Source organism: Lucilia sericata, unplaced genomic scaffold, assembly GCF_015586225.1.
Source record: "Lucilia sericata isolate MDLA Ls3-8-SP2 unplaced genomic scaffold, ASM1558622v1 Contig000787F_arrow, whole genome shotgun sequence".
Classification (NCBI taxonomy): domain Eukaryota; kingdom Metazoa; phylum Arthropoda; class Insecta; order Diptera; family Calliphoridae; genus Lucilia; species Lucilia sericata.
Window position 1 is genome coordinate 50,755 of NW_023994780.1, and position 22,467 is coordinate 73,221.

Sequence of the window (22,467 nt, forward strand, 5' to 3'; positions counted from 1 at the left end):
AATACTTCACTCGTATGCTGGTTAATTTTATTAAAATTGGTTTTGTTGTTGTTGATTTGTTGAGTAAAAAGGCAAAAAAAAAAAAAATTATGGAAAATCTGGCGGAAAAGATTTAAATTTAATTTTTTTTGTAGTGTTTATTTATTTTCTTAAATTTTAATGCATCAGTTGTTTATGAAGAGTTAAAGTAAAATTTTCAAATTTATTATAGTTTTTTTTGTTATTTTTTGGGGGGGTAAATTGTTGAAAAAATTTAAATTTGTATTGTTTAATAAAAACAGTTTTACAATTTTTTTCTTATTTTTTAATAATTAAATTTCTCATAATATTACTAAACCACTATAACAAATTCTTTAATGTATTTTTTCTTTTTTTCTTAATTCCAGATAATTTATTTAATCTTCTTATGAAATTCTATGAAACGTAAGTACAATAAAAGCTATTTAATTTTCTATATAAATATTTGTTTTTTTGAAAACCATTACAAAATTAAAACTCCTTGAAAACTTCAACTCCTTCCCCTAACACTTTTATGCCAAAAAAAAAAAAAACTCTACACACATATTTGGCAAATGCAAATCCAGAATGTGAAAAAAAACCAAATATCATTTCATTTTAAAAACTACCACTTAAAATGTTTATGGGTTGATATCTTAGACACATGGACAGGTGCGCAACAGAAAAAAAAAACAACAAAATATTTTTATTTCACTTCATACACATGTTGCCACATCTTAGTATGTGCTGTATGTAAACTGCTTGTATCAATGACACACATGAAGTTTTGCTTTTGGACTTGCACTCTTAAAATGCTATGGATACTTTGAAACAATACATACTGAAGATAGACAGCTGGACGGACGGACGGACTGACAGACAAACAGCTACACAGCTTCTGTAGTCATTTATTACAAGAGTTTGTTGTTGTCTTCCTTTTTTACATTTAAATATTGCACATGAACAAGTGAACAATCATGGTGGGACAGACACAAAGACAATTTAATGCAATTTAAAGTTTATAAAATAAATTAAAATAAATAAAATATTTAAACGTTTAACAAATTTGAAATAATGAACAGCTGTTCCGGGGGAAGTGATATTAAAATTGTTTACTTTAATAATGTGTTATTTGCATTTGAAAAACATTAAAAAAGTTATCTATGATTAGTGTATTGGTTTCCCTAAATTATATGCCACCAAAAAGGAAATACAAAGTCTATATTGAGCAAATCGAGCGCGTATAGATGAGGACTAACCTAATAATCGGAGACTGTTAGGTATCTTACTCTATTGATTCAATGGATCACTGTCACAATGTGAAAAGTATTTCACTCGCATATAGGTGAGGACTAACCTAATAATCGGAGACTGTTAGGTATCTTACTCTATTGATTCAATGGATCACTGTCACAATGTGAAAAGTATTTCACTGTTCTAGTTAAGGTCCAAAAATGTTATTCAAAACAAATACCAAAGCAAGCATTACTTGCGATTGAAAAGCATAGCAGATCATGTTTGAAGTACTACCAACCAGTCGATATAACCTAAAAACCAAATATCCATGGCGATATTTTATGGGCTTAAATCTAGCCAGACAATCATACGGAACCGAATTAAAATGGTTCGAAATCGCCCAAAAAAAAAAAAACAGTCAGACATGAACGTGTAGTATTTCATTATAAGGAGTGGTTGGTGATTTTTTGCATCAGCTGCCTTATAGTCCAGATCTTGTTCCGTAGGACTACTTTTATATTCAATAAATTTGTTTCAATGCAGAACGCTCTCTTGGATTATTTGTGGGCTTAAATCTAGACAGACACTCATATGGAACCGAATTTAAAAGGTTCGAAATCGCCCAAAAAGCAGCCAGACATGAACGTGTAGTATTCCATTATAACAACGTTCAGCCTATTAAAAGCTATTTAGAAAGAAGTGGTTGGTGAATTTTTGCCTCAGCTGCTTTATAGTCCAGACCTTGTTCCGTAGGACTACTATTATATTCGTATAATTTGTTTCAATGCAAAACGCTCTCTCTCTCTGATACGCTTCACATAAGAACAATCTATACGAAATTGGTTCATTTAGTTCTTGGCCTCTAAAGATGAGCAGTTCTTTTGGCTTGGAATGCATGCAAATTTAATAATAATATATAAAATGTAATTTTCCGATCCTATATATACTTTATTCTGGATCTCTGTAGGTTAAGCTATGTCTATCTGTTCGTCCGTCTGTCTGCATTTTTGAAAAAGACCAGGTTTGATTTCCATAAGAAGCTTTAATTATGTTTCACTACAGCAGTAATATCCAAATAAATTATAGACCTCTGGAGATATCGAAGTCTATCTAGAAATGTCTGTCATTTTTTCTTAAACAACTTCTCACAAATCTTGAACCTGTAATAATTTATAAGAATACCCTAAATTTTTCATTACAGCGAATATATAATAATTGATATCTTGCTCAATAAATTGATTTAGATCAAAAATAAATTATGGATTTCATTGAAGTCAACTTAGCGCTATCCGTCCAACATACAAATTATCAAAAACTTGTAATCTTGGATAATCTAGAAGATAACGTTCTTAATTTTTGTGAAAATGAACAATTTGTTTGTAACTCGGTTAAGGCCTCCGGTATGTTAGTGGTGGGTTCGATTCCCAAGGTGGTGGGTTCGATTCCCAACTGAGGCACTGGCCCATCCGTCCATCATACAAATTAACAAAAATATGTAATCTTGGATAATCTAGAAGATTATGTTCATAATTTTTGTGAAAATGAAAAATTCGTTTGTAACTCGGTTAAGGCCTCCGGTAGGTTAGTAGTTAGTGTTCTAGTCTGGTAGACCGGAGGTGGTGGGTTCGATTCCCAACTGAGGCACTGGTAATGGAGCGCACAACAGGCCCGATAGAGGCCTAGGTGTATTTCATCGGATTTGATTTGATGTATATACATCCTCCTTTCAAACTAACTAACCTAACTAACTCGGTTAAAGAACTAAAGGGCTCTAAACATTTTCAATAATTTTCTTTATCACTTAGGTTTGCTTGGTATTTCATGATAATGAAATTATAAAATTTATTTTATGAATTCTGAAATCATTGGTATAAGTATGATTAAAATTTTTTAAAATTTGACTCTTGTTTCTATACAAGGTTCCATACAGAAATGCAGAAACGGTTACATTCATAACTGGCTTCAAAGCTATAAAATTGTAGCAAAAACTTCATAACATGATTTTCTCACCTAATTAAAGACATTCCTTTCCATTAAAACTACTGTTTTCCTTTACAAAGTAAAAGTAATCACCAGATGCCAGCTTAATAAGCATAGTAAATTAAATTTAATATCAATGTTTATACCTATTTATAAGAAGAAAGAATCTAAAACAAGTGTCACAGACGAGAAGCCATAGCTATAGAAGATTAAATACCTTTTACTCATCATTATCGCCATTAACATATTAATGGGCTTGTGTATATCCCCCTGCATGTTTTTTTCTACATCCATTGATGCAATATAAATTATGCATATGGTTGTTAAACTATTTACAAAATAAATGAAAAAAGAAATAATCTCTAGTTACCACAAAAAAAAAAAAAACTACTGAATTCTGTATCTTATTATAATTAAACGAATTTATGAAATGCTGCAGAGTTAGGCTTTTATAAATTTTCTTTAACCAAAAACAGCTGCAGCTTTTTTTTTTGTTGTTGCAACTAACACTTAAACTAAATACTCATGCACTCTTGTATGTGTTTATATCTCTGCCACATATCTTCCTTTTGGCAAAGGTGTGTGCATCAACAGCATTTAAACGCTTTGAAGCACAAACGATTGACAGCATATGAGGCGTAAAGTCTCACTTCCTTTAATTTTTTTCCTACTTTTTCCAACTACAAATACTTTGTGTTTCTATATGAGCTTGAGTGTGTGTGTGTGTGTGTGTGTTAAAAATGTGTAGAATTTTTATAAAAATAAATGTACGTTTTTATAGCATTTTTAGTTTAATTTTATATACTTGTACTTATTTTTTATGTTGTTTATGAAGTTGCAACAAGTTTTTAATGAGTTCACATGTTAATTATGTAGATTTTTATTTTCTTTTTTATATATTTTTTCTCCTTATTTAAATATGTTCTTGCTTTCGGCTTAAATTATTGTAGAAAAATAAGAAATTGCTCATCGAAAAGCAACAAAAGTTTGCACAAAGGTATAAGAAAGAAAAAAAAAATAATGTGATATAAATTGCATATAAGCCCTGTATTTTTAAAGTGTATGTATTTTATATTTGACAAGTGTCTAGAAGTAGTGAAGAACTCTTTGCTTAACTCTGATCTAGAAAAGTTACCCAAAAGATAATAACAAATAAGCTTTCCGACTGCATTTGTTTGTTTCTTAAACATGTGTGTGCTTACGTATATATGTCTGAAAGCCATAGAGCAAGAACTACATAAGAGAGCTCTTTGCACATCCCTGCTCTAAAACCAGCAAAAGTAATTAATTTCAACATTGGGTAGGGAGCCACACAATCACAACTGCAGGGACGACTTCACATTTATGCACCTATGTATGTGTGTAAATGTGTACTAAAGAACAGGAAGAAACATATTATTCATTGGTGGAAAAATATATTGCAGAATGAAACGAAAGTAGTCTTTAGAAACGCAAAGGAATTTAAAAAATGTTGGGAAAAAACTTCAAACAGTATTAAGGTGATGTGTTGATGACACATTAGGGAAATTCCTGGAAATAGAAGAAAATTTACATGAACAATTGCAACAAATTATTAAATATTGCAATTATAATTAAAAGACATGAAATTACAGTCAAGGATGTTTGACTCTTATTAATAAGTAATATGTTTAAGAGATTTTTAAATCTTAACTATTGAAATGAGACAATTATCATTAATATACATGGCGCAAAGTGGACCGGTCACAACTATATATATATTATTGAATATTGTCCAGAACGTAGACTGGGCTACAGTTTAGTCTATAGTCTTGATTGTGGTTTAATCTAATCTATTGGCTAGAGCTTTAACTTAAGTAAGTTTATTGGATTGTTGTACAACATTTTGAACCGATCATGAAAATGTGTGAGGTATGCAAAGATATTGGTCTAAAATGTATTACAAAGGAATCTGAATATAATCATAATTTTCTTTATAATATTTATTACTCCGGTATAAAATTCATACTTCTAATAATTATTATATTTTCGTGGGTGTTTCACAACATTTTTCGAAGTGTAACCAATAATATGCCTTAGCATATTTAATTGAACATGTCAGGAAATAAAAAAAATCTCATTAATTAAAATTAAACATTTAATTTTCTAATGTTTGCATAAAACAAGACTTTGATTTGATGGTTTTATTTTTGTCTCCTTTTTTCTACGCGCAGACACTCCCTATAAATAATTTCACTCTAAAAGCGCCCTCTATATAAATAAATATTTTTTGCTTGTTATTTATTGTAACGTCAAAGTCTTTAATATTTATGGTTAAAGAAAAAAAAAAATATTGTTTAAATTGTATTGACATCTGCATGAGACATGTGAGTAATTTACAAACAAGCTACAATGAAGCAGCAAAATAAACTGATACGCAGATAGACGGACGGACGGATGAATGGACAGACGTATAGGCCAGGCTGATACAATACACTAGAGGAACACGCCCCACATGTGAGGTTTCTTTTTTGAAATTCTTTCTTTTCTTTATTTCGAGTGTAGTTTGTATTTGAGGCTCATTAAGACGCATGTTGCGTGTTATGTTAAGTTGCGTTTGTTTTGCAAACATAACGAGCTCAGAAGGTGGTAAATGCAAGCATATATGAGAGTATTGTGTTCAAAATTTAAGGTAGATCTAGTAGTATACAGTAGAAAAAAAAACAACATAAAAGAAATATACAAACTTTAGCTAACAATCATTACGTTTGCCATGGAGTAACACATACAGCGAAATCAAGCAAAATTTTGAACAAATTTCTAAAAGAAAAAAGGGAACATTGAAAAAATACTTATTCTAACCCTGCTTACTTAAAGCATAGGTACACATGTGTGTGTTTCTCTGTGTGTAAATACTCCTGCATTTAAAGATTCACATACATATGTACATATACCGATATATTGTATTCATATCATCTAACAATGAAATGCGTCACTTATGGCACATCATTAAAATAACCGCAGAGCAAACAATATAATAAACTCACGCACATGTGTAACTAAATGAGTCTAAATGTGTGTATTTGTAAATGAGGATATATGCATGTACGCGTATTTATGTATTGTTCTCATAGTTTAATGTTTGCAGCGAATTTGAAATGATTTTTCAAATCATTATACAAAGCCAAGCAAATAAGGTTTAAAACCAGTTAAATTTGCAAAGTTAAATACACACAATATACTATAATAACTACAGAGGAGTACGCTTAACTGAAACTAGAACTAAAGTAGAACTGTACTAGAACTGAAGTAGAACTGAACTAGAACTAAACTAGAACTGAACTAGAACTGAACTAGAACTGAACTAGAACTGAACTAGAACTGAACTAGAACTGAACTAGAACTGAACTAGAACTGAACTAGAACTGAACTAGAACTGAACTAGAACTGAACTAGAACTGAACCAGAACTGAACTAGAACTGAACTAGAACTGAACTAGAACTGAACTAGAACTGAACTAGAACTGAACTAGAACTGAACTAGAACTGAACTAGAACTGAACTAGAACTGAACTAGAACTGATCTAGAACTGAACTAGAACTGAACTAGAACTGAACTAGAACTGAACTAGAGCTGAACTAGAACTGAACTAGAACTGAACTAGAACTGAACTAGAACTGAACTAGAACTGAACTAGAACTGAACTAGAACTGAACTAGAACTGAACAAGAACTGAACTAGAACTGAACTAGAACTGAACTAGAACTGAACAAGAACTGAACTAGAACTAAACTAGAACTGAACTAAAACTGAACTAGAACTGAACTGATCAAGAACTGAACTAGAACTGAACTAGAACTGAACTAGAACTGAACTGAACTAGAACTGAACTAGAACTGAACTAGAACTGAACTAGAACTGAACTAGAACTGAACTAGAACTGAACTAGAACTGAACTAGAACTGAACTAGAACTGAACTAGAACTGAACTAGAACTGAACTAGAACTGAACTAGAACTGAACTAGAACTGAACTAGAACTGAACTAGAACTGAACTAGAACTGAACTAGAACTAGATGTGTGAATGGATTATATCAGTATATCTCACAAGTTAATGTCTTCTAAATGATTCGATGAGAATTTGGGTGGATTTATTGTTAGCACTCTTTTCTAGCTGAAAGGCTAGATCATATCCGGTGGTTAGATCGTTTGATTACAGTAGTGTTGATGTTACGAATCCTTAAATGTCAGTGTAAGTTGAATTTGTTTTCCTTTATTAATTTGCATAATCTCTGTCCTTAAAATAACGCAACAAAAACCCAAATGATTGGATGAAAAAACAAATTTCCAATTCTTGATAATGACAACATTGATGTCGAACATGATGTGAAGAATGAATCGGGATTTTTTTCTTATTCGAAACAAAAATGCTTGTGGTTGTAGTTGTTACGTAAACAATGAATAAAGGTGAGGGGGCGTATGAAAGAGAATGGGCGCATACGTGTGTAAGTAATCTATACATACATATGTACGTTTTAAAAAAGTTCCAACTCCTGTTAAGAATGCCGGTGTGTGTGTGTGTGCTTGTTTAGCTAAATATAATGCAGATTTGTTAAGGATGATGATGATGATGTTGTGTATTTATATTTATTTAGAGATGTATGCGTATTTGTTAACTAAATGAGAAATCAAAAAATTTCTTTTCGTCATGTTCATTCCATGATTTACATATAAATCTAAGACTGATTTAGATAAATTAGGATGTTACCAAGGTTTTTTTTTTGTATTTTTGAACACACATGCTAGCAATAAGTAAATACAACATAACAAAGCAACCTTTCCAAAGAAATTGTTCCTCTAATATTCTACAACAAAATATGCTTGTTAGTAGTAATAGAGCAGTCATATGTTTTAATGACAATCATCATCGTTTCGACAAAAGATTCTCGAAGTTTGAGTAAAGAGGCTTTTTGTTGCTCATAATAATTTTTGTGTATATTTTTAATGAGAATGATGATTGTGTCAAGGGCGTTAACTTTAGATGAATTTTCTGCTGTGTATATTTAGTATTAATTCATTGCTTTATTTTCTTGTTGGTATTTATGGAATTTACATAACCATTGAATAGCTTACATATGTATATGGCTTTTCAATTGTATCCAGTGAATTTTTTATGGAAATCCCTTATGACTTTTATTAAAAAAAAGTAAATTACTTTCTATGTAACATGTGTTTCTGTGTGAAAGATTTTAAGCTTAGTCATTAGGTTTTCTTTATGTAAGTATTTTTAATTTTCTTTATAGAAAGAGAAACCTTTTAGGAAGTTGAACAAACATTTAAATGGATGAAACCAGTAAAATGGTACATAAATACAAAGTGAAGTGTCATTTGGATTTGATGTTGTGATGAGAAATAAAAGACTAACTTGACATATATAATAATGTAATAAAGATCTTGAAAATCTAAGCAAGTACAGACATAGCCGTTGACCCAAAAATTGGCCCGTTCCAGCATGATATACTTAGCTTTAATAAGCCAAAGATGTGAAACAGTTAAAACCAACTTTCGACCTTATCACATACGACACTGGTATGTTAAATCCTGGGACCATTTCTTATGCTTTTAATTTTCTTCCAAATACATCAACAATATTAAGTTTTCTTCTTTAATATTCCATATTAAAGTGTCATTTATTTTCATTCACTCAAAGTCTTCTTCTTTAATTTTGAACAATAAATGTGTTTTTCATTTCAATTAACACACAAAATTGGTTTAATCATTACAATATAAAACGTGCAGACATTTCCTGAATACGTTACAACAAAATATTGAAAATTATAACAAAAAAACCACTAAATTTCCAAGAATTGTTCCTTTAGGGTAACGAAAGTAAACATCATCAAGGAAAGCTCATACACATACAAGTTGTATTAAATTTTTAATTTTTTTATATTCAAACAACAATTACTGATACGACATTTATAAACATAGAGGATAAGTGTATTCCTTCAGTTCGGGGTGATTGTCCCGAACGAAAGATTTACAAGTACAAATACGTTGATCGTAAGAAGAAGTCAATTGATCCTGGACTTATTCCAATAACACTTCTCTTTGATAAATAATCGACTCTGCTATGTATGTACTACTTCCGGTTAGGTTTTAAATAAAAAGGGCAAACAAAATGTTATGGGTAATCTCTCCAAATTACTTAGAACGGCTTTATTTATGAACACTCTACATTCGAAATTACACTGATTTCTTGTAAAACTGCTGGGTAAATCACTCGGCGCAATCCCCCTCTCTCTCTCTCTGAGTCAATGTGTATATGTGTAGGTTTGAGTATCGAACATGTTCTTAGCGAAAAAGTTAAATGAAGCGTTGTTTCATTGTGATAAACATGACATTGTTGCAGCCAGCAATAACAACAAAAGCACAGCAAACAACCAACCAACATCTACTTGTATTTAAACATAATTTTCTGTTGTAATGCTAATGATATCAAGATGACAACGCCGCTTTAGTTACCCAAGAAGATTATGGGTGTATTATGTTCATATACATACATACATATATACGAACATACATAATCTTTACTTTTCTTCCTTACATAGTCACATACAATACACAAAATCTTCACTCAAAAATTGTTGGCAAAAAGACGTAAAAATTTTATTTTTAAATATTTATATAACAAAAGTATAAAGAAAAAAGAAAAATCGAGAAGTACTATAAAGTGCAATGACTTGTGAAAAAATAAGCAACGTATCGTTTACTATAGATTATTTTGTTATAAATCATTAATTTTCCATATAAGAGTAAGTATGTACTTATTTGGCTTAAAAGTTATGTATTATAAAGGGAAATGTCAACCAAATATATACTTGGTTGTAAGTATGTACATTACATTATATGGATATAAAAATAAATTATAAATATGAAAATTTTTTAAGTAGAGATAATTGACAGTTTGACTGTATTAAAAAGATTAAAAATTTCATAAAAAAAAATTCAGCAAGAATTTAAAAAAGAATATATATTTTTGTTAAAAAAACTTAACATTTAAATTGATGAGTTGAACCAATGACTAAAGTCACATATATAACTCCAAAAGTCTTAGCTATACACTGGATTATATCCTGGTTCATAGCATTAACTATAGTCTGTAACTATAGTTGACTATAGTTTCTGAATTATAGTTTCAACTACAGTTTGGAGGGTGATCTCAATATTAGTTTCTCTCTAATCAGGACTAAATTATCTATAAGTGAAAACATGTGAATGTTTTATATCAAGTTTTTGATGAGATTATTTTTAAACATGGTTTTTTTATGAAAATTTCACAGTTTCTTTGATCCCACAAAAAATGCTGACAATTTTTAAATACATATTTTTAAATAATTCCTATTGGATTTAAAACATTAAGATATCTATGAAATTTTTTAATAAATACTCACACAAACTTTCATAGATCTCTATACATGTTTATCCCAAGCATAAAGCTTCTTAAGCTGTATTTTAGTTCTTTTTTTTTGGTGAATTTATATTTAAGCCAGTGTCAGTAATATATCTGTCTCGACATGACAATTTGTACAAGTAACAAATGCAAAGCAAGTGCTTTAACAACAATTCATACTTGTAGACAAAGAGACAGACAGACAGACAGACAACAAACATCACTACAATTACTATAACTAAGTAAGATACTTGCTCGAACATAGCACGATATTTTCCCTTCTCATTCCATACTATTTGACATAAAACTATCTGTTAAAGTTTTTGCTTGAGTATCTGTGTATATGCATGCAAAATCCCCATATTAACGACCCGCCTGTCACAGAATAAACAATGACGCCACACCAATCCAACTAGACTAGAGAAGAGTGTGTATATGTGTAAGTTTTTGTAAACATACTAAAGTGTCATTTACAGCAAAAACAAAATAAACAACAAATACTTTAGAGTAGTTTTTTTTTAAACTAATGCTAACATATCTACTACATAGTATACAGGGATCTAGAAAAATATACACACGTATTTATCTTAACAACAAATGACTCAGAAAACAAAAACAACAACAACAAGATAAAACTCATAATGTTGTTGCTGTTGGTTGGTTGGTTGTTATATGCATATGAGAGAGTAAAATATGACATAAGTTATGATTGATTTATACCCATATAAAACTTTAAGATTCTTTGCCATAGATAAAATAACCAACAACAACAATACTACCAACTTTAAACATAATTTTCATACGGTTAACATGCTTGCATACATATGTGTGTATGTATGAGTATATTTGTTTCTATTATGTGTTTGTGTGAGTTAGTTACTTTTAGAACTTTGTTGTATCAGTTTATTTTTAAAAAAGTTATATTCTTGTTCTTTTTATACTCTCGTATATAGTGAAATCAACATATCAAATATGATAGAATTTGATAAGTGCTCTAGAAATAACAAAAACTATACAACTACATATATATGTATACAACAGCATCAATTCCAATAACAACAAAATAGCAAAAAATAATATTGTATTATACAATATATTATTCAAAAACTGTTTTAAAATAGAAAACTTTTTATATTAGAAAAATGTCATAAATCACGTAAAATTATTATAGACAGTTTTATTTTAAATAAAATTTCCTTGTTGTCAAGTTTTTAAAGTTCTAGGGCAGGTTGATATTAAAGAAGAAAAAGTTTAAAATTTCACAAAAAATTTTTTTGCGGGTTTTAAGTGCACTATGGTATAGTAGTCTTTTTGGAATTTTACAATGAAATTATACAATGGTCTATAAAAGTATGTATACTATGGACTATACTAGTGTATGAATTAGTCAGTTGCCTAGATTATGGAATAGCAAATTTACTAGCCTTTTATTAAAGAAGAGAAATTATGACATGCTAATCTGTTCGCGGAAATGATTTTATTACGATATGAACAAAACTTTGTTGATTCTACCCATATAGGAACTGTATATTCAATAATACTCCTTAGAACCCTTGCGAAAAGCTTTCCGCACAGGTATTTAGTATTTTTCGCAGTAATCGACATAATTTTCTGGATATTCTAGATGTTTCTTGAAGGTTACACTAGACTATGATATAGTTAATAGTCTATGAAAATATTAATATTTGTACAATTTGTTCTGAAATCATAAAGTATCAAATCTTTTAGTATTAAAATTCTAAATTTTTAAACTAAATTGTTAATTTGGTCAATTAAAAAAAACAAAAATAATAATAAATGTGTATAAATTTCACATTTAAATGACTAAAATTCTAAGAAAAATATTACTATATTTTGTAAATAATACTCTGGAAATAACAGAACAGAAACAATTTTTTTTCTAAAATTTTCCAAATAAACCCAATTATTTATCAAAACGTTTAAATGGTCCATACACAAAAACTATTGGCAAAAATCATCTAAACGTTTACTAAATTAAATGAAGTGCTTTTTATTCTCTAAGCAATTCTAACTAAATGTTAACAATTAAATTTTCTAAACTATACAAAACAAAATCCCAAGCAATTTTCTAAAAAAAAATATATATGTAAATAAAATAGTACATATATGCAAGTAAATGAGTATACATACACATATTTATATATAGACTTTTTGTTTATCTGTATATTCATATACATATGTATATGTATATAGATAACTATGAATACATGTATGTAGCTGTATAGTAAATGTTTTGGCTGTGTAATGATTTATAGCCCTTGCTTTTATGCGCCTACACTTAGGCACTTAAAAATAAAATAAATAAAAACTGCATAGTGAATGGCATGCAAACATTTTACTCATACATATGCATACAATGTTGTTCTCTTTTTATATTTCACTTCCTATTTGTTGTATCCTATATACATTTACTGGCATACATTTCAAAAATTCTAAATGGACAAATACTAAATATAAATAAAAATTGTGATTTTTCAGCAAATGGAATATACTGCATATATGCAAGTATATATTTTTGTTATTTTGTTTTCAACTGTTTTTTTTTTCCGTTGAAGTAAACAAATTCACAAATGGAAATTTTATAAAATTGCTCTCATATGCTGTTGTGTTGCTGTGTCTCTTTACATCATCACATCTCTATGTCGAATATGGGCAATAAACAACATTGACTTGCAATTCGTTCTTGATGTTGTTGTATTCGTGGTTGTGAAAAATGGTATATTTATTGTGTTTTTGTTTAACTAAAAATACGTTTTTTCCCTCTTTGGTTTAGGTCTATTTTTGGCCAAATAAAAATTGTAAAAGTTTTTAGTGCATAGTAGTTTTACATTTTACAAATTTTACGAATTTTAGCATTCATATTTGTACAAAAGAAAAAAAATCAGTTTTTTTTTACTTTTGAAATGTTTAAGAGAAAAGAACTGTTTTTGTTTAGTTTAGGCTTGAAAATTGTATGAATGAGTTTTTAAGGTACCAGTTGTGTAACAAGTGACCTCGAAAGGTATTTAATTTTGAATGGAAAGTGTTTTGTGTGCTTGGCAACATTGGCAGTATGTGATTTAGACAAAATATATTGAAAAAGTTTTATATATACCAAAAAATTAATTTATCTAGCCGTGCTGTTTAAAATATTACTCATACTACACATAGTCCTGCCAATATTATCATTTTGTATACTGAGCGTATGAGTGATTTTTAATTTTTATAATTAAATATTACGTGTGGGGTAACAATTTTATAAAACAAATTCAAATTTTCATTGAATTAAAAAGTTAGTCTTATAAACTAAACTCAGGTAATGTTAAAAAAAAGTAGGCTTATGAGTTTCCAGGTGTCCAAATTTAATTACAATTTTGATCAATTTGATTCTAGCAATTTTTAAATGTTTCTCGCTACATATTCGTGCCGTTTTAACAGTAAAACTAAATAGTTTGAAATTCGACAGTATGTTATTCTTATAATAAGGAAATTTTTATATATTTTACTCTTAATCTTTCTTTGGAAACAGGCGTTAAAAATCTGTTACCACGGAGAACATTAGAATTCACAGTTATTTCATGCAAATTTCTGTAGCATTTCAGACTTTTTAAGTTTAAGTAGTATAACTGTCACTGCTTGAATGATCATAACTCTGTTTTGATCTACATATGACCGTGGTACTTAACGGAAGCATTCGGGACTTGGCTGTCTTAAAAACAGGAGTTCCTATTTTTTGATTTATTTAGCTTAAGGTTTCTTCTTGATAAACTTTCCAGCATGAGAGGTCACAAGCCTTCCATTGACATTAATGTTCCTAACAGATATCAACGAGTTTTTGGAAGTTTCTACCTCCACATTATTAATGTTTTAATAGTGGAACTGTTTCTTTTTAATAATTCTGTCATGACCCAGCGAACGTCCAATATGATCTGATAACAAAGTTCTTAACCCTTAAAAAACTAAAATTATAAAGTTTTTGAACTTTTTAACAACTAGAAACAAATTTGACTTAAATTTTCTATAAAATTTTAAACATTTCATAACATTTTTGAAAGAAAAACTATTCTAAGCTTTAATAAATTTACATCAACAACTAATTACTATATATGTATTATATTTAACATTTTGTTTTTACTCTACAATAAACGTTTTTCATACATCTAAGATTTACATAAATTTATATAATAAATTCATATGGAAAAATATTATACATTAAAATGCTCCAATATATGTACAAGTCCCTAAGACCATACACACAAAAAAGGACAAAGAAAAAAAAACTTTATTATATTTTATGTAAATTTAAATTGTACAAAAATTAAAATAAACAAAAAGCTTTAAGTCAATTAAAATAAAACACTTTATTAAATACCCTACAATACAGCAGGACACACCGTTCAAATCATAAACATATTAAATATTTCCTTAACTTTTCTAAAAAGTTTGCTAAATTCGTATTGATGTTCAAGTTTGTGTTGCAAGTTTTATCTTTAAAGTAAATTGGTCAACAAGGGTTCTGTTTTGTTACTTTTTTTTCTTTGTTTAATATGTTTGGTTATCTATGGTCCAACAGCAAAATGTGTGTGTGTGTGTGTTGTTTGCATAAATTTATTAAAATTTGACAACAAAACCCTTAAAATGTCAAAAAATGACATGAATAAAATTGTCTTTCCTAGTCAGGACAATACATACACAAATGCAGGGTATTATTATTATAGAAATAAAGAAAGAAATTAAAAAAGCTAAAATTGTTAGTAAAGAAGATTTTTTCTTTTTAATTAAATAATATCTTTGAATTATTAACGAAAATTTTAAGCTTTAGAAAAATGTTAACTTTTAATCTAATTAAAATGTAAATTTAAACATATTATTTAATTTCTCTCTATAAATATTTCTTATCTTTACAGTTGGAACAACAAGGCGGTAGTAAACAAGTAAATAATTTGTTTATTCAAATAAAATAATGCTGTTAAGTGTCTTCAACACAAAATTGACAATTTAAGGACAAGTAAACGTTTATCCTAGCCATAAAAGGATATAAGTTGATTTAATAGTTTTCTCAACTGTCGTAATATATATATTAATACTTAATCAAACTGGCTCACATGGCTATGCATCATAATACCATGTTTCCGGGTACGGCAACAAAGTTTCAAACTCGACCAGCGTCACCCCAATTTGCCAGTTTTTCGCCGCCCTCCGATTATCCACATGTTCAGGCTCAAGCAACGGTACATTTGCATAATCAACAACAGCAGCAGCAAAAACACCTTCAACAGCAACAACAACTACAACAAATGCAACAACATCATCTGCCTCAGCAACAACAATATCCATCTCATGGTATGTCCATGCGTCATCCCGGCAAAAGCATGAATGCCGGCAGTAGTATTAAATCTCGTTCAAATTCTTCATCCGCCCATCATATGGTGAATTCAAATACTATGACGGGTGGCATGTTGGCTGCAATGTCGAGTGGTGGTAGTTTGGGCCATCATCGTGGTGATTTAATATTTCCCGACGAAATGGATAGTATAGAATTTTGTATGCCTCCAGCACCTGGACCTTCGAATGGCATGGGTCATGGTGTAAGCAGTGAAATGTTGCTGGTACATGGCAAGAATGGCCTGTGTACGGGTGAAGCCTTTACAGAGAGACGAAGAAGGGGACACAGTAGGCGTAGCAATCATAAAATGGATGTAGAACAGCAGGTTAGTAATATTTTAAACTGTATAGCTTATTATACTTTTATTAAAGGTACTTGAAAGATATCACCTTTTATTCTAAAACTATATTTCCTTTTCATTTACTTACAGGTAAAATGGTCTCGTAAAAATATTGCTGCCACCATGGAACGTTTCGAGCCCACGCAACATCATTCCTCTTCATCGACTTCTTCGCTTGAATATGGTTTTGCTGCCAGCGTTGTAACACCTTCATCGACACCATCACACCATTCGCAGCAGCAAATTTCACCTGCACCCTCACAAACTTATCAAGGTGGAGCTGCAGCAGCAGCATCGAGTAATTCTGCTGGTCCTTCGGGTTCTACACCCTACAATCATGTTTACTCTTATGCTTACTATGAACCAGGCGCTGCAAAATGTCACATAAATATACCGCAAAAGGATGAAGCTTCTGCTATTGTACCAGCCCCTTTGATAAGTGCCGCGCCTCCCTCTAAAAGTCCAACCCGCAATTCCATTAGAGCATTACTGGCTAAAAGTTTTCGTTCAAAATCGAATAGTGGCCAATCAACATCTTCTTCGCCCAGCGGCACTGATGAGAGACACACCTATACTACTCGTTATGGTACAACTGAAAATCTATACGAGGAGGTTAATGATCAGAAGATACGTAAAGTCTTGTCCGATAATCGCATAGCGACATCCAATGTTAAGGAAGAGCTTAGAAGAGTTCAGCACAATCACTTTCGGGTATTGGATGAATTGAATTTGTCATTGGAAGCTTTGATTATGCCTGAAACCCCACCCGATATAAGTCCAAATCAGGTGGAAGATGATGACGGCCCATCCACTAGTGCTGCAGCGGCGGCAGTAGCAGCGGCAACATCTAGGGCCTCTGTATCATCTGGTTCTCATAGAGGACCACGTCGCGGAGGTTTGTTGGGAGGTGCCGCTTCCTCTTCTTCATCCACAGTGTCTTCTTCACAGCAGCGTACCTTATCTCACGCCAGCCTAGAAAATCTTTCTTCAACTCTAAACTCCATCGAACTGAAGGATCACACCCACAGTTCTTGTATAAATCCTGAGTTTGATGAGGGTGACCTCGATAGTGGCTTCAGCGGTAGTGGCAGTAGCAGTGGTGCGAGTTATAATGAAAGTCTGCGCTATTATAAAACAGGTCCAACGCCAAGTCATCAGCATCACAACCACCACGCCCAACAGCATCAACTGCACCAGCATGCTGGTCAGCATCATCTTATACAACCCACCACTTTACCCCACAATATGCGTAGTTGTCGATCATCAACTGCATCCGGTACATCGACTTCCAAAAGTAGTATGGTTTCATCCGAGGATCAGGGTATTGGCATGATGACTTCTTTGGGTAGCTGTGGAACAGCTGTTACCTCACCAGCAAATGGTCATTTACTAGCGTCGCCCTTTAACTTTGCCCGCCGTAGCTCCGACACACAGCGGGCGTCCGGCCGCTCAGCCTCTGATTCCTCTGCGACGGGTGCTAAACCGAAAAAAAACTTTTGGAAACTAAAACCGTGATGCTGTAAAAAGGCTTTACGTAAACTCTGCAAAAAATGGAGTATAGTGGTGGTAAGTTATTCTTAAGTTAAGCATTTACAACAAGTGATGTATCTGTAACAAATCATAAAAACACATAAAATATTCTAAAAAACAAAAATATTACTATTATACTATTATTAATTATATTATTAAAAAACGAAATGCATTTTTAGTTAAACTAAGCATACATGTATTTGTTAATTTAAAAATAAAATAACTAAAGTAAAACACAAAATCATTGAACTATAAAAACGAATGTGAATAATAAATTTATTGAATTTTTTGAGTTAAACAAAATTATTGCATTTCTTATTTTGATGGGACCATTTCATGTTTACCTTACTTTGTCTCGTTTTAATTTAAACAATTGGCTAATTTTATTATTTTTTACATATGTATATATATACCAGTAAAAATACCCAAACCATTTGTTGGGTTTTCACAGAGTTATAAGCGTTTAAATCATATAGTGCTACAACCAAAACGCTAAAAATGTGAGTCAAACCACTTTTAAAAATTGAGTATAACTTCTAAACGGCTGAAGCGATTCCATTGATATTGGTGTCAGTGGAAAGCTTGTGAACTCAGCTTTTCTCCACAGTTAAAGATTTTACAACGCTTGCATCCAAAGGAAGTTTAAGCTTGAAATGTAGAAAAACGCTTGTAATTAAAAAACTATTGAATACATTTCGATGAAACCTTCATTATCAGATAGCTGAGTTTCATACGCTTCAGATGAGTACCATCATCATGGGCATCCGTTGAGTCATTCCAGAGATATGCTCCTTCAAAGCTAATAGTTTCACTGCCGAATAGTAGAAAACCAGTCGCTCAAAAATCACTTCGAAATTGCTTCAGAAAATTTTTCTACACCAGGAGAACAGAATCATGTAGTAGGTTGATATCGTTCATTAAAAATATTTAAATGCTTATAACTCCTGAACGGCTGAAGCGATTTCAGTGGGCGCTGCGAATTATGGCCCCAGGTAAAATGGCCCCAAAACGTAAAACGAAATATGGCCCCAACAAAGATACAGGAAACAAAAACACGAAACTTTTGTTTTTTTTCTCATATATTTTTTGGGGTATTTCAACATTTTTACATTTGGGGTAATACAGCATTTTGCAAAAAAAATAAAAATGACCCCAATGTTGTGAAATGAAGAAATACCCCAAAACAAAACTTTTTTCCTTTGGGGCTAATTTTCATTCTTAAATTTTGTAAAATACGTGAATATTAAAATATTAAAAAGGGACCTAAAAAACCATATAATAATTAGGGGTGATCTTTCATTATTACTATTTATTAATATTTTATAAAAAATCAGAACATTATCGCGCGATATTTTTTATTAAAAAATATTTTATGTAATAATATTTGTTGTATTTTCATAAAATGTTTGTTAATTTTGAACATATTTTTACAAAAAATATTTCAAGAATGTTCAAAATTAACAAACATTTAATGAAAATACAACAAAAATTATTAAATATGAAATTTTATAAATATGTTAGCTTATATTTGAGGTGGGATGTCATAATGTCCATTGACGTTATGACACACCAAAAAGTTTCATAGTGTCCATGGACGTTATGACAATTTTTAAAAGTGTTATAATGTCCATTGACATTGTATCACTTTTAAAACAGAACTGTATTTGAAAATTTGTAAAGAATTTATGAAAGGGACATTCTTACCCCCAAAGGAATTTATCCTAAATTTGGTGTATGTTGCATTTTGGTTTCCATTTAAAAAGTTTTCTGTATAGCCGGCCTTCGGCCGGGCGCAGGGGTTTTAAACTCTGGGGTATTTTGAATACCGGCTTCGCTAAATTAAGCCTTCTTTTGATAAATGGACTCTTTGAAATCCATAGACTTTATGTTACATTGCTCATATGCATTGTGACACTTTTGAAATTGTTATAACGTCCATGGACACTAGACTCAATTTAGTGAGTCATAACGCCCATGGAAAATATGACACTGGACTTTATGACACGTCACCTATATTTGAATTAAAATTAAATGGGGTGAAATTTCATTTACGTTTTTGGGGTAATTGTTCATTACGAAAAATTAACCCAATATTTGGGGCCACTTTTCATTTCAACCTTGGGGAGATTTTTCATTAATTTTGGGGTGATTTTTCTTAAAAAATGTTAGGGTTATACTTCATAATGAATTTTGACCCCAACATTGGGGCAATTTTTCGTTTTATATTTTGGGGCCATTTTACCTGGGGCCATAATTCGCAGCGCCATTTCAGTGATATTGGTGTTCATCGCGAGCTCGTGAACTCTACTTTTCACCGTAATGGCAAAAACTTTTCAATGCCTGCATCCAAAGGAAGCTAAGCGTAAAATATACAAAAACGCTTGTAGTTATAAAGATATGGGACTATTTCGATCAAAGCTTGGTTTTTCAGATAGCCGAGTTCCCAACGCTTCTATTGAGTACCATCATTATATACATTTGTTGGGTTTTCACAGAGTTATAAGCGTTTAAATCATATAGTGCTACAACCAAAACGCTAAAAATGTGAGTCAAACCACTTTTAAAAATTGAGTATAACTTCTAAACGGCTGAAGCGATTCCATTGATATTGGTGTCAGTGGAAAGCTTGTGAACTCAGCTTTTCTCCACAGTTAAAGATTTTACAACGCTTGCATCCAAAGGAAGTTTAAGCTTGAAATGTAGAAAAACGCTTGTAATTAAAAAACTATTGAATACATTTCGATGAAACCTTCATTATCAGATAGCTGAGTTTCATACGCTTCAGATGAGTACCATCATCATGGGCATCCGTTGAGTCATTCCAGAGATATGCTCCTTCAAAGCTAATAGTTTCACTGCCGAATAGTAGAAAACCAGTCGCTCAAAAATCACTTCGAAATTGCTTCAGAAAATTTTTCTACACCAGGAGAACAGAATCATGTAGTAGGTTGATATCGTTCATTAAAAATATTTAAATGCTTATAACTCCTGAACGGCTGAAGTGATTTCAGTGATATTGGTGTTCATCGCGAGCACGTGAACTCTACTTTTCACCGTAATGGCAAAAACTTTTCAATGCCTGCATCCAAAGGAAGCTAAGCGTAAAATATACAAAAACGCTTGTAGTTATAAAGATATGGGACTATTTCGATCAAAGCTTGGTTTTTCAGATAGCCGAGTTCCCAACGCTTCTATTGAGTACCATCATCATATACATTTGTTGGGTTTTCACAGAGTTATAAGCGTTTAAATCATATAGTGCTACAACCAAAACGCTAAAAATGTGAGTCAAACCACTTTTAAAAATTGAGTATAACTTCTAAACGGCTGAAGCGATTCCATTGATATTGGTGTCAGTGGAAAGCTTGTGAACTCAGCTTTTCTCCACAGTTAAAGATTTTACAACGCTTGCATCCAAAGGAAGTTTAAGCTTGAAATGTAGAAAAACGCTTGTAATTAAAAAACTATTGAATACATTTCGATGAAACCTTCATTATCAGATAGCTGAGTTTCATACGCTTCAGATGAGTACCATCATCATGGGCATCCGTTGAGTCATTCCAGAGATATGCTCCTTCAAAGCTAATAGTTTCACTGCCGAATAGTAGAAAACCAGTCGCTCAAAAATCACTTCGAAATTGCTTCAGAAAATTTTTCTACACCAGGAGAACAGAATCATGTAGTAGGTTGATATCGTTCATTAAAAATATTTAAATGCTTATAACTCCTGAACGGCTGAAGCGATTTCAGTGATATTGGTGTTCATCGCGAGCTCGTGAACTCTACTTTTCACCGTAATGGCAAAAACTTTTCAATGCCTGCATCCAAAGGAAGCTAAGCGTAAAATATACAAAAACGCTTGTAGTTATAAAGATATGGGACTATTTCGATCAAAGCTTGGTTTTTCAGATAGCCGAGTTCCCAACGCTTCTATTGAGTACCATCATCATATACATTTGTTGGGTTTTCACAGAGTTATAAGCGTTTAAATCATATAGTGCTACAACCAAAACGCTAAAAATGTGAGTCAAACCACTTTTAAAAATTGAGTATAACTTCTAAACGGCTGAAGCGATTCCATTGATATTGGTGTCAGTGGAAAGCTTGTGAACTCAGCTTTACCCCACAGTTAAAAATTTTACAACGCTTGCATCCAAAGGAAGTTTAAGCTTGAAATGTAGAAAAACGCTTGTAGTTAAAAAACTATTGAATACATTTCGATGAAACCTTCATTATCAGATAGCTGAGTTTCGTACGCTTCAGATGAGTACCATCATCATGGGCATCCGTTGAGTCATTCCAGAGATATGCTCCTTCAAAGCTAATAGTTTCACTGCCGAATAGTAGAAAACCAGTCGCTCAAAAATCACTTCGAAATTGCTTCAGAAAATTTTTTCTACACCAGGAGAACAGAATCATGTAGTAGGTTGATATCGTTCATTAAAAATATTTAAACGCTTATAACTCCTGAACGGCTGAAGCGATTTCAGTGATATTGGTGTCCATCGCGAGCTCGTGAACTCTACTTTTCACCGTAATGGCAAAAACTTTTCAATGCCTGCATCCAAAGGAAGCTAAGCGTAAAA

General features: G+C 31.4%; 1 protein-coding gene across 2 annotated transcripts in view; it reads left to right on the forward strand.

The window, feature by feature from the left end:
- The first annotated feature begins 380 nt into the window (after positions 1-380).
- LOC119608092 (E3 ubiquitin-protein ligase Arkadia) overlaps positions 381-22,467 on the forward strand; it is a 73,402-nt gene continuing 51,315 nt past the window's right edge. The window contains exons 1-3 of one of the 2 annotated variants that reach the window (XR_005231790.1): positions 381-423; positions 15,533-16,336; positions 16,442-17,917. Coding sequence is in view for 1 of the 2 variants with exons in the window: in XM_037962357.1 (XP_037818285.1) it covers positions 15,731-16,336; positions 16,442-17,866 (2,031 nt within the window). In the remaining variant the exon portion in view is untranslated. Of the gene's footprint in view, positions 424-15,532; positions 16,337-16,441; positions 18,185-22,467 lie in introns of those variants that run through there. The other variant, XM_037962357.1, reaches the window with a different exon arrangement.